Source organism: Syngnathoides biaculeatus, chromosome 17 (genome assembly GCF_019802595.1).
Source record: "Syngnathoides biaculeatus isolate LvHL_M chromosome 17, ASM1980259v1, whole genome shotgun sequence".
Classification (NCBI taxonomy): Eukaryota; Metazoa; Chordata; class Actinopteri; order Syngnathiformes; family Syngnathidae; genus Syngnathoides; species Syngnathoides biaculeatus.
The window spans coordinates 16,566,631-16,580,031 of NC_084656.1; the positions used below are offsets into that span (position 1 = coordinate 16,566,631).

At 41.7% G+C, this 13,401-nt stretch overlaps 1 protein-coding gene across 1 annotated transcript in view; it reads right to left on the minus strand.

Annotated features, from left to right (window-relative positions):
* trabd2a (TraB domain containing 2A) overlaps positions 1-7,320 on the minus strand; it is an 80,769-nt gene extending 73,449 nt beyond the window's left edge. The window contains exon 1 of the mRNA XM_061802006.1: positions 7,295-7,320. Within this exon, the coding sequence (XP_061657990.1) occupies positions 7,295-7,312 (18 nt within the window). The 5' untranslated portion in view covers positions 7,313-7,320. The remainder of the gene's footprint in view (positions 1-7,294) is intronic.
* Between the last annotated feature and the right edge of the window lie 6,081 nt (positions 7,321-13,401).

Consider the following 13,401-nt stretch of genomic DNA (forward strand, 5'->3'; position numbering starts at 1 on the left):
AAATGACCAATTCATTTTTAAAAACAAGAAATTGGTCTCGGGAGGTATTTGTGGCATTACTCTTTTTTTGTTTTGTAAGTCTTACCAAAATACTGCATTCAAAATATCCCTATAGAAATATGCTGATGACAAAAAAAAATGATATATTGTGCAGGAAAGCAGAATAGAAAATGGATAAATGGATGAATACAAAATATTATATTACATTATTAGTTTAGCATTGATCTTGCAAGACCATCCTGTATTTTAATTTTGAAAAAATAATTTGTCCTACCCATGACGTCCTTCAAAGGATTGCGATGAACTTTTTTGGCCCAGTGTGTTGTTTATGTAAGCCACAGGTGTCAAACTCAGGCCCAGGGGCCAGATGCGGCCCACGACATGATTTTATGTGGCCCCCAAAGGCAAATCATGTGTATCACCTTCCATGATCTTTGTTCAAATTTGAACCAAAATGTTCAAACCGTCATATCATAAATGACATTGAGATATTGCAAGCATTTTTGTGTTACCAAACATCAACAATAGTTGAAAAACCCATTACTCTTGATTTCTGATTCCAAAACTAGTTGATAAATTTAATGTGTGAATATGTTGGGTCAATTAAAGATTTTCATGGTTTCAGTTATATTGGCCCTCTGACAGAAACCGATCGACGCATAGATTACAGTTTTTCTTTCCTGACACATATTCCAATGCTGATTGATTGCCGAGTGGCCGCAACGGCAATAAACAGAAGGAAGGAATACTGTACGATTGCGTGGGCGAGGCCCAAGATTCCCATCTCTTGATTCCACTCTTGGTATGTCTGCACGCACTCCCGTTTACACATTCCTTGTTTTCTTTTTATGATCCTCAAAAGTGACCACACAAGGACACGACTTCAGCAAAGAGAAGCAGTCTTTTCCAGTAACAACAGCTCCACATCTTGTGAGTCAGTCCATTACAGATGTTTAGTTATATCGACCGTGTCCCGCTTCTTTCACAGCGCATTAAAGTCTGATTGAAAATCCGTGGCCCGAATGCGTGCGGTTGCTTAGAAGTGAAACTGATTTCCTCCGCGCGAGGGCCAAGAATACCACAAATTTGAAATCAAGAGGTCCCCAGTTGTCCCAAAAACATATCACGTTAGCACGGTTTCGGGAAGACGGTGGATTGCCTCTGGATAGTTTTGGATCTCAAGGTGCCTTGTTGAAAAAATTCCAATGAATTCAACACATTTGGGACTCACAATACATGATTTTTTTCTTCTTTTTCTGGCAGCATTAACATCACATGTGGACGTCCTGCACAAAAATGCTTGTAATATCTCGTTATCATTTATACAATTTTAAATTTTGGTACAGATTTGAACAAAAAAAATCATGGAAGTTGATACACATTATTTGCCTCCGCGGGCCACATAAAATCATGCGGCAGGCTGGATGTGGCCTCAAGGCCTTGAGTTTGACACCTGTGCCCTGAAGGAACATTGAAAAAAAAAAACTGTTTTCTCATTGTAATGAGTAAGTTTCTCATTGTAATGAGTAAGTTTCTCCGTACATAATCCCACACAATCAGCAAAATATTTTAAAATGTTATCACGTCCATTAATAGACAGGCTCAGGGAAAAAAAAATTCATCATTTCCGATGAGAAATTTGTGTTTGGTAATTTACACTTAGGTACAGTATGTATGTGGTCTTGAGTCAAAACCTGGTGTACAATACAGCCGCCTTGATAACTGTTATAAAACTGCTTCAGTGACTTGAGACTGAGGTTTTCCTATGTGAATTAATAAACAGTTGTGCTTTTCTTTAAATGTTGCATTATTTTCAAACATCTTTATATTTCGTCTATCGGTTTTTTTTTTTTTTTTTTTTGGTTTGTAAAACGAGCTCAACATTTAAGGCCGTGAGCGTGATGGACCACAGTCTTCTGTGATGGAAGTGGTTGTGTTACTACAGCGTTAGTCACATCATCAAAGCCAAAATGGTATTCACGGTACAAAACCATTTACGGGAAGCCGCCATGTGTTGGTGGCTTTGTGGTATGACACACATGCCACGTACACTAATGAGCCAACGTTTTGATCTGGGCTTATGCAGTTCATTAGGGCAACCCTAACATGGCGACCTACCTCCGTTACCCAGCATTTTCTTGTCTCGCTTCAAAAACATTTGTGTTCGCAATACCTTGGTTAACCACAAGGACAGTGCTAATACTGTATGTGGCTAATCTGATTTGTGTTAGCACCAATTGAGGGAATTCACGGTTTTAATTTAGTGTAAAGGGTTCTCATCGGCCCTGGTGGTCTACCAAGATGTCTTTCGTCCCTGTGGTTGGTCTGAATTGAGGAACGTGATTCATGCTGGGTTTGTCAAGATGGAAATGGAGTTTTGGGGAAATCGCCCTGTTCACACTAATACACTAATAATTTAAGCCTTCCCCCCCACTTCTGATCAAAGCGGGTGTGTTAAGGCGTAATATTTCCTCCTTGGTCTGGTCTGGGTGGCAACGGTGGATCAGCTGGTAAAGCGTTGGCCTCACAGTTCACAGTCCTGGACCTGCCTGTGTGGAGTTTGCATGTTCTCTCCATGCCTGCGTTAGGGTTTCCTCCGGGCACTCCGGTTTCCTCCCACATTCGCACTCTAAATTGCTCCTAGGTGAGATTATGAGTGCGGGTGTTTGTCTCCATGTGCCCTGCGATTGGCTGGCAACCAGTTCGGAGTGTACCCCGCCTCCTGCCCGTTGACAGCTGGGATAGGCTCCAGCACTCCCCGCGACCCTTGTGAGGATAAGTGGTGAAGAAAATGGATGGATGGATGGATGGATGGATGGATGGTCTCCTCTGACAACAATTAGGGCAGACGTACATATTACACCTGTTCAATATTTACAAATCAGAAATTATTTTGTGTGTAATTTGTTTTCATCCAGACATCACTTGTGAATAGGATTTTTACTGTAAAAACCTGCACTCTAGAACCCTTCTTCTATACAAAATAAGTATTTTATAAATAGTTCCTAACAAAAATGTTCTTGGAAAAAAATCAACTTTCTCCATTGGAGGTCAAAATTGATTGGGGGTAGTGAATAAAAACCATCTATATGTATCTGTGTGTATAGCCCGTCTTGTGATGTGACTTCTTCTTGAAGCACTCGGAAATGAAATCACCGTCCTCTTTCAACTCCTCAGCCAAATCCCAGAATCCTCTGAAAACCGCACATTTCCTTGCAACTCCCGTGTGCATGTGTTGACTGGAGCCAATCAGCGTTAATATCAGCCCAATCAATCCCGCCTTTCTTGAAGATGATTGCGTGGCCTGTGAGATCTCGAGGCGCACATTGCAGAATTTAGCCCAGATGACTTTCAAAGGGCTCGCATCCAGCCGGGCCTAAAAATAAAATGTGGGCTCGATCACCACAGTCAAAGATGATTATCGTCCCAATGTCTAAACTAAAAGGTTCAATCAATCAATCAGTAGAATCCCCGTGAAGAAGTTCAAACTCGCCTTGTAGTAGAAAGTACAATTGCAATTGCAATCCACAGCTTAGTGGTTGAAGTTAACCAAACATTTCCAATCGAAACCCCATTTTGTCTTCCCACAAATTGTGCACATATATTACGATTACCGCAGAAGTCTGCTCATCTCTCTTTTTCCAACTGAATATTGTTTGTTCCCTGGCTCCTGTGTAAAAGCTTGACACGGTTGAAGACTTAATAGAAGGTTTTGATCATCACAAGGCATGCAGCGCACGTTCTGGATGCACTCACAATGCCAGTTTTGAGCAGGAAAAATCTGCACAAGATGTCAGGAGAATTAAAATCCTTAAAGGCATTCATTTTAGCATTATGTATCTCCAGGAGACATTTGCGGTACATGAATCATCCTGTCATCTTGAGTTTTCAAACCGGAACATACGAAAGGCAATAAATACACCCCGACTTCGACCAAAGTAATGGGAGAATATTTATAATGAAGAAAATAAGTATTTGAACAGCCCGCTATATTGCAAGTTCTCCCACTTAGAAACAGTAGCCTTTGTTTGCAATTACAGAGGTTAAACGTTTCCTGTAGTTGTTCACTAGGTTTGCACGCACTGCAGAAGGGATTTTGGTTCACTCCTCCACACAGATCTTCTCTTGATCAGACAGGTTTCTGGACTGTCACTGACAAACATGGAGTTTCAGCTCCCTCCAAAGATTTTCTATTGGGTTTAGGTCTGGAGACTGGCGAGGCCACGCCGGAACCTTGATATGCTTCTTACGGAGCCACTCCTTGGTTTTCCTGGCTGTGTGCTTTGGCTCAATGTCATGTTGAAAGACTCAGCCACGACCCATCTTCAATGTTCTGACTGAGGGAAAGAGGTTGTTCCCCAAAATCTCACAATACATGGTTGCGGTCATCCTCTCCTTAATACAGTGCAGTCGTCCTGTCCCATGTGCAGAAAACACCTCCAAAGCATGACGGTACCACCCCCATGCTTCACAGTAGGGATGGTGTTCTTGGTGAGAAACTCATCATTCATCTTCCTCCAAACACGGTTAGTGGAATTATGACCAAAGAGTTCCATTTTGATCTCATCTGACCACAAAACCTTCTCACATGACTCCTCTGTATCATCCAAATAGTCATTGGCAAAATTTGGATGGGCCTTGACATGTGCTGGTTTAAAATCATATTTTTGATTTCTGGATTTTCCTTTTTACATTATCGCTCTTAAAGTGGACATGCACCTATGGTGAATATTTAATTCCCCTCCATTATTTCTAAGTGGGAGAACTTGCAATATAGCAAGGTGTTCAAATACTTATTTTCTTCACTGTATGACAAGTCTTGAAGCAAGAGATCCACAAAAATGCTGGATCTCATGAAACGCATGATCTTTTTCATGGTCCACTTTCCTTTACACGCTGTGGACGAGTCCATCTTTTGGGCACGTCCAGGCTTAATTTAGACAAAATGCTAATAATGAAGATAATAGTATTAAGTAAATGAATGTGAATGTTGATTCATGTTCTGATCATTTAGAGTAAAGGCATTGAACCAATTTACTTCTTAGATAAGAAGCTGCAGAAAGGCTTTCGAAGGACTTATCGAGGTCAGGAAATAAGGGAATTGTTTTCTTAAATCAAATTCACAAGTTGATGACAAACGATATTCAAAATCTATCATTCATTGGACAGGGTGAAGAGGAATACATAAAAATGATATCTAGTCACTGAAGCTATAAGCTCATTGTAATAGCTTTCAAAACACATGGAGAGGCCCGTGACGGTGTTTGCCTTTGCCCCAAAAATGACTAAATACACCCCGAGTCAGGTCATAATTCCAGTAAATATGAAAAAAAAAAAATGTTCCAGGCCATAAACATAAAAACCCTTCCTATTTCTGTGGGTGGCATTCCTAACTTTGAAATCCTGTATGTCGGGACGGTCGTAAACTGAGCACACTGTGTACTGTCACTTAGTGTGTCCTCGGATTGTTGGGTTCATAAACACATGAAAAATACATTTTAGAACAGTAGACTTGTTGTTCCGCCTCATACTGTACAACTACGTAAGTAAATTTAATTGAACGTGACGCAGAACAGACTTAACTATGAACTTAAAATGTGTTAAAAGGGGTTTATGCAAGATTAATATTATCTCTGTTTTTGTTTCTCGCCCTCATGGTTTTAACGGCCAACTTATCAGCGTACCGGAGGGATGCGAACACGGCGGCGGCGCCCGTCTCGGAAAAATCGTACCGCTGTTCTTTGCCGGCCCATCACATCCTCTCAACACCTCCGCGAGATGTGTTTAAACACCAGGAGGGATACGGTGAGGGAGGGGAAAAAAATGAAAGGGATTTTTGTCTTGAAAAGAACATCTTATCCCAAGTCGACCCGAGCGCAGCGTCGCGTCCGCGGCGGCTGTCAGTCACGTCCCCCCGCCTCGTCCCGTCCGCTCGGAGGTCAACAGAATCCAAAGAAGCGCGCCTGTCTTCCGCTTGACTCCGACTGTGTCAACAGGCCGAGCGCGAGGTTTAAATTTCCTTCACCTGCGCCTCTGTGAAGTGGCGCCAAAAAATGATGAGCGGCGGCGGCGGCTTGTGCGAGCAGTCCCGAGTGTTTGTGTTGGAGGGAACCATCAAATGGCTGCGTATGTGTCAGACGCAAAGTGCTGAAACATCATTTTCCGGGAGCGTCTTGATTGTGTGCGTCAAGGAGAACGTTGTGTTATCGCGCCATGAAGGCCACATTGTCGGCCGGAGTAGCATAAAAATAATAGAAGGCTCTCGTTTGCGCTGATTTCTCTTCCCGGCGGAATGTTTCAGTAATTACTTTGATATTTGGAAAGAGGAGTGTTGGAAAAACAAGAACATCTGGCATCAATGGTGACTTTTTGCTTGAAATATAAAAACCAAATTGGGAGCGTGACAGTTTTCTGGTTATTTATGTTCTTTGAGTCGGCCAAAAGTGTCGATGCTTTTTCATTTCATCATGATGGATTTGAGCATGTTTGCAGTTCTTTTTGTTCAAACAGCTTCTTGCACTTTTATTATTTAGCAGTTAGATAATCAACTGGCAATTTGGCATTTGTGTTCAACCTCTTAACTTCCATCTGATTTCAAATTTTTCATACTATGAAGACATTTTTGGCTAATTTAACATCGCTGCCTTGGGATATTTAGCCAGAGAACTTTGGAACTAGGGGGCACAGTGGTTCAGCAGGTAAAGTGTTGGCCTCACAGTTCTGGATTCAAACCCGGACCAGCCTGTGTGGAGTTTGCATTTTCTCCCCGTGCCTTGGGTGGGTTTTCTCCGGGCACTCCGGTTTCCTCCCACATCCCAAAAACATGCAACATTAATTGGACATTCTAAATTGCCCCTAGGTGTGATTGTGAGTGCGACCGTTTGTCTTGATCTGCCCTGCATTTGGCTGGCAACCGGTTCAGGGTGTACCCAATCTCCTGCCTATTGAGAGCTGGGATAGGCTCCAGCATTCCCCGCGACCCTTGTGAGGATAAACGTATGGATGGCTATATATAGGTTTTTAAAAAAATTACATCTTGGTCTCCTGGTGTCAAGGAACTAACTAAATTGGCGTTGATAAGCTTGATAATGCTAAAAGTAGCGTTTTGACACCATTTTATGGCATTTATAGGGAACTAAATGGGGAAAGTATTTGCTGACAACCGCCAATGGAGTCATGTGGCAGTCACCATGGTTTAAATCAGTGAGGGGGCGGGGCAATATGGGGTCAGAAAATTTTTCTGTGTGGCTAGAACATGGGGAAAAAAAACATTTCAGTGTGGACAGGCACTCACCTTGAGCTCACTGGTCATTTCTTCAGCGTTTGTTTGTCGAGTGGTTTTGCCCTTCAGCCTTTGTACCACCTGTCTCAAACAATCCAAAGCAGACAATTAAGTTTGTCTGGTGTGGTTTCTTTCTCAAGAAAAAAAAAGTCTTCTCTCTCCCACTATCACTACATTAGATGTTTTTCAATTGTAAATCTTTATGGACGGGGTTGACGCCAAGTTGAAACAAGGCGCAGACGCCGTGATTGTGATGTGGAAAAGGACAGCAATTTAGGTAGCTAACGATGTTGCCTCACACAAAGAGAAGAACACTTGGTAATTGTTTTAAGTGTTTGGATAACATGACCCCCCCCCCCCCAAAAAAAAAAAAAAAAAAAACTTAACAGTAAAGACTGACATGTCAAACCGTTTGCAACCACAATCTAGTTACCAGATAAGCTAACAGTCCTGCAACCATTTCTTCTTCTTTTACTCGTGTTTCCACGCTATGCACAAAACAGAAACGTGGACCTGGCACATGATTGCATCAAAGTAATACTTTTATATTAGACGGATCTTTGGTCTGTGCATAAAAAGAACAAATACGTGTGTTTTTCACTTGAATATCAGAAGAAAGGCTGTGTTGGTCCTTTCCACTACACAACACACTGAGACTTGCTAGAGCAGTTTAACAGTTTTTAGTTTTTAAAAGGGGTTCAGAGTGTACAAAACTCATTATATCCTGTAGTCTAGACCCCCTATCCCACAGGTGTCAAACTCAAGCCCCGAGGACCAAATCTGCTCTGTCCTATGATTTTATGTGGCCTGCGAAGGAAAATTATGAGACTCAACTTCCATCCATCCATCACTTCTCCAGGTTGGGTTGCGGGGTAAGTAGGTTCAGAAGGGATACCCAGACTTCCCTTTTCCCAGCCGCTTCTTCCAGTTCTTGCGGAGGGATCCCGAGGCGTTCCCAGTCCAGCTGAGAGACATGGTCGCTCCAGCGTGTCCTTGGTCGTCCCCGGGGTCTCTTTCCGGTGGGACATGCCCGGAACACCTCACCAGGGAGTCATCCGGATCAGATGCCCCAGCCACCTCATCTGGCTCCTTCCAATGTGGAGGAGCAGTGGCTCGACATTGAGCCCCTCGCAGATGACCGAGCTTCTCATTCTATTTCTAAGGGAGAGTTCAGACACCCTGAGGAGGAAACTCATTTCGTCTGCTTGTATCCAGGACCTTGTTCTTTCAGTCACGACCCACAGCTCGTGCCCATAGGTGATGGTAGGAACGTAGATCCACTGGTAAACTGAAAGCTTCACCTTTCGACTTAGCTCCCTCTTTACCACAACGGACCGATACAAAGTCCGAATCAATGCAGACACTGCACCGATCCGTCTGTCGATCTCCTGCTCCATTCTTCCCTCACTCGTGAACAAGACCCCAAAATACTTGAACTCCTCCACTTGGGGCAGGATCTCATCCCCGACTCGGAGAGGGCACGCCTCCATTTTCCGACTAAGGACCATGGTCAACTTCCATTATTTAAAAAAATCTGTACTAAAGTTTCAAATCGTTATATCATAAATGATCACAAAAAATTCCTGAGAAAACTAATTTTAGAAATCAAATAATAGAGAGGTTATTACAAATGGAGGAACCCCCCTTTGAGGATGATCAAGCTGCAATAGAAGCATTTAACCACTTGATATAACTCTAAACAATGTTAGTTTAGACAGCACGAGTGTCCATTTAATTAACCGAAGTGCCGCGTATAAACATCTGCAGAGAAGTGGTGAGCCTCAGAATCTGCCCCGGGTCCTTCGATGCAGAATCCTCCGCAGCAACAGCCCCATTTCACTCCTCGCCAACCTAACCCTTCCTCGGTGCGGTTTCCTCCTATGGAAATTTTCCGCTTTTGAAAATTGCCGGAAATTTGGCAGGGCTTCCGTCCAAGTTTGTGGCAAAAGTTAAAGGAAAGTCCTTTTCTGTTTGCGGATGACCGGCGTCACGTGCACAAAGCAAGATGGATCGAAACCTCGCAAATGTTCTTTTGGATGGACAAAAATTCCCACAGACACTTTCAGATCACAAATTTTGTGGAAAGTCTTCCTGGAAGAGTAAAAACCAATAGACCCAACTCCATAATTTCTTCCATTTTTACTTGCTGTCGGGATAATGACCCGGTGTCCCAATAATTTTGCACTTTATAGAACGTATGATCACGTGTCTGGCCTATCGTGATGTGATAATGGAGCACGCAGACTTTTGTGGTACTTCCAGTAGCCAATAAAAAAAATGAGAGGCCTTTGAGGAAACGTGGCAAGTGGTTCTTGTCACTATATTTATATTTGTCCCTGTCTGCCTGTGGTGTCTTCACACGCTCAATAAATGTCGCTCACTGTCATTTTTTCTTCTTCTGATGGATATGATGAGTTTCTGCGGCTTAAATGCATTTGGATTTGAGAGGAAACTGTAAAAAGTTTAGGGCTTTATCTACCGCAGCCTGTACATTCTTCTTTATAACAGCAGCAAAAAAAAAAAAAGTAATAATTCATGCATTTAATCCAATGATTTAATTATTATAATTGTCAACCTCTCTCTTAATATTTATTACTCTAATTATAAAATAAAATGGATATGGTGAGAATCACAATAGTGCAAAATCAAAACATTTTAGAAAATGCTCAATATATTCACATACTTGTATGTATTGCAATATTTTAAAACTATTGCAAAAAATAAATTTCACTATGGTGGCTAGATGTTTAAAAAGCTGTTTTCTTCAATATATGCAGGAGCCTTTAAGTCATCAGACTTTCGGTCAGTTACTCAAATTCAGCCTTTATAAATGTATTTAATCCTCCCAAAAAGTGCAGAAGTAATGATTCTAGGTTTGGTTTAATAGATCTGCATCATAGAGGCACTGTCTGTCAAATTTTCAGGAAAAAAAAAAAAAAAAAAAAGAGAACTTGTGCAGGACCAACATACAGCCTCACGACAAACCATTTGCCCAAAAAAATCCCCAAAAGTTACTGCAGTGCGTAATTTGATAAAAACGGTACAACAAGACGGCACCCTTAAATCATGTGAGAAGCACTGGGGTCACGTCAAAGAGTGAAAACATTCATGGTACGGTTTCTGGCCTTTCGTCGGTCATCTTGGTATCTTCTTTTCAGATTGTTAAGGGTCACCACAGCTTGACATCCTTTTCCATGTAAACCAAACCCTTGCATCCCCTACTTGAACACCAACTGCACTCAAGACATCCTTTCAACCTTTAACCTTTCAACCTTTTATTTAGTCTTCCTCTAGTTCTCTTTCCTGGCACCTCCCTCCTCATCATCCTTCTACCAATGTACAGTACTTTCTCTCTCTCCTCTGGATGTGTCCAAACCATCAAAGTCTGCTCTCTCTAACTCTGTCTCCAAAACTTCTAACCTTGGCTGTCCCTCTGATGAGCTCATTTCTATTCTTCCCTTCCGCTATCCTCCCACTTCCAGCTCTGCAGAGTGTTGTGTCTTCAGTGCAACCATCTCTCATCCGTACATCATGGCTGGCCTCACCACTGTCTTATAAACTTTGCCCTTCATCCTAGCAGACTCTTCTGTCTCATAACACACTTGACACCTTCCTCCACCCACCTGTTCCAACCTTCTTGGTCCTGTTTCTTCACTTGCTTACCACACTCACTCACCATTGCTCTGGACTATTGACCCCAAGATTTCCACCCTTCCTCTCGTCTCCTTGCAGCCTCGGTCTTCCGCCTCCACCCCATGTATTGTCTTATTTCAGATAATCTTCATTCCTCTCCATTCCAGTCCATGCCTCCACCTCTCTTAACAGTTCCTCCATGTGCTCCATGCTTTCAATGCAGATCATAATGTCATCTGCAAACATCAGGGTCCACGGGGATTCTAGTCTAACCTCATCTCTCGGGCTGTCCATCACCACTGCAAACAGGAAGGGGCTCAAGGTTGATCCCTGATGCAGTCTCACCACAACCTTAAATTCCTCGTCACAGCTAAAATCCACACACAATACGCAATACACCACTGTTCTTCTCTCATAGATGTCCTGCATTATTCTAACATCTCTGATATTTTTTTACTTGCACATGCAATACCACACCTCCTCCCTGGGTGCTCTTTCATAGGGTTTCTCTAGCTCTAAAGACACAATGTAGGTCCTTTAGACCTCTGTATTTTCCTTGTATCATCTCGCGAAGTTTACCATACTGCTTTTTCAATATCACAAGGAGCCTCATCTGCCCGCTTTACCAACCTCTACCGGACTCTTCCATCAAGTTGCTGTTTGTTTTAAGTTGGCTGGTGGCCAATGCTAGCTACTCCTCAGCAAACATGGCACCCTCGAAGGAGCTCCTATTAGCCTGCACCTTGTGTTGTTACAGATTACGCAAGTTTTTCAGTGAATAGCTGTTCTATTACATAAAAAAGAAGACAAATAGGTTCACACTGATCCCTAACTTCAGCACTGACAAGAAAACTGCTTTTGAACAACCATCCACTTGAGAAATGACGACGTATAAGAGGGTTAGAAACTTTTCTCCTTTCCAAAGGCGCCGGCATTTTTATGTCTTTGCTCATATTTCATCTCAACTTTGTGATTGAGATTCCTGTAATTGAGGTGTTCTCACAATAAGCATTCTCAAAACTAAAGTACATAATTTGACCCTGTGGTAAGATGGTTAGTCACTGCGGTTTTAGTTTACCGACAATGTTTAGACCAGCGACACTTGACATTTACAGCTTGGCAACATCCATGTAATGTTTTGGGCCTACAGAAAAATAATAGATTTTAGAATATCTATAAATGAATGCACTAATTAGTATCTTGAAATGGGAAATCTGTAAACTTCAGCTTTTTTTTCGTAATATGAATTGACTCAGGTATACACATTGGCATAAAAACAGAAGAGGCTGGTGTAAAAAAACAAAAACAGAACAGACTTTCAGTTTGGTTGTGATGGACGTGTGTGAAAAACCAGAAGAGCGTGTCTTTTATTGACTTTGGACCGCCACTTCCATGTGCCAAGAGGACGCACCCAGAGGCGGGAGAAAGACAGAAAGAAACTGCAGAATGAAGAATACATGAATGATGACCCAGGGAAGTGTTTCTATTTTCCATGTCAAAGCCTAGAGGGGAATGCAAGATTTATTTCCAAGGTCAGGCAGGACGGGCTACACTTTATCGGGGTATAAAATCATGAAAACTGGCATTCATCCTTTGCTTACTGCAATTACCGCTAACTACGTGCAAAAAGCTGGTTTGGTTCGTTGGCAGGAAAACAACTGAAAACCTTGTCATCGGCAAGGAGGCAAAAAAAAAAAGTGAATACTCTTGTAAAGTACATACATAGTAGTAATATACACACATACCTGTATAGACACAAACATGGGATGCTTTATACTGAGCTGACATTTAGAATATGTTTGATATTTTTTTGTTATTATTTTATTTATTGAGTGTGACATTGGGACAATCCTGTTTGATTAGACTTATGTTTATAAAAAAAAAAAAAAAAAAAACTGTATAGGTTTCAATTTTTTTTTTGGCTTCGTTCACCTGCCCCCAAAATGTTGTTTGCACATGCCCGTACAAGTATAGACAAACAATATTTTCATACAAGCATTTATTTACAATGTCATCTCCATTTTACACAGTGGAAGCGCATTATCAGATAGATGCTATCCATCTCACTACGATTATTCCCTCACCCTCAAAGCATTCAAGGTCTCCTCTTACTGCAGTTGCAAGACTTCATTATGTACATAGTGGGTTTTGTATACAAGCAATAGAAAACTTGGCATATTGAAAGTTAGTTTCAACTTCATTGTTCCTATCAGTGAAAAAAAAAAAAAAAAGATAAAAAGTACAATGTGTACAGTCTCACAGTATACCATTGTTTCTTTGCATTTAGCAGTCTCGTAACACAAAAAGGGATAGGAGGGGGTCCATTCGCTTGATATCTAACTAATGCACCACATTCTTAATATTTTTTTTCCTCCATTAGCTGAACTCCTACAATAAGACAATTGGAACGATGACACACCAAAGAAAGCCCCAATTAGAGCTTGCTTTGCAAATTAAGTTCATCAAATCAATTTCCTCCCTCAGTA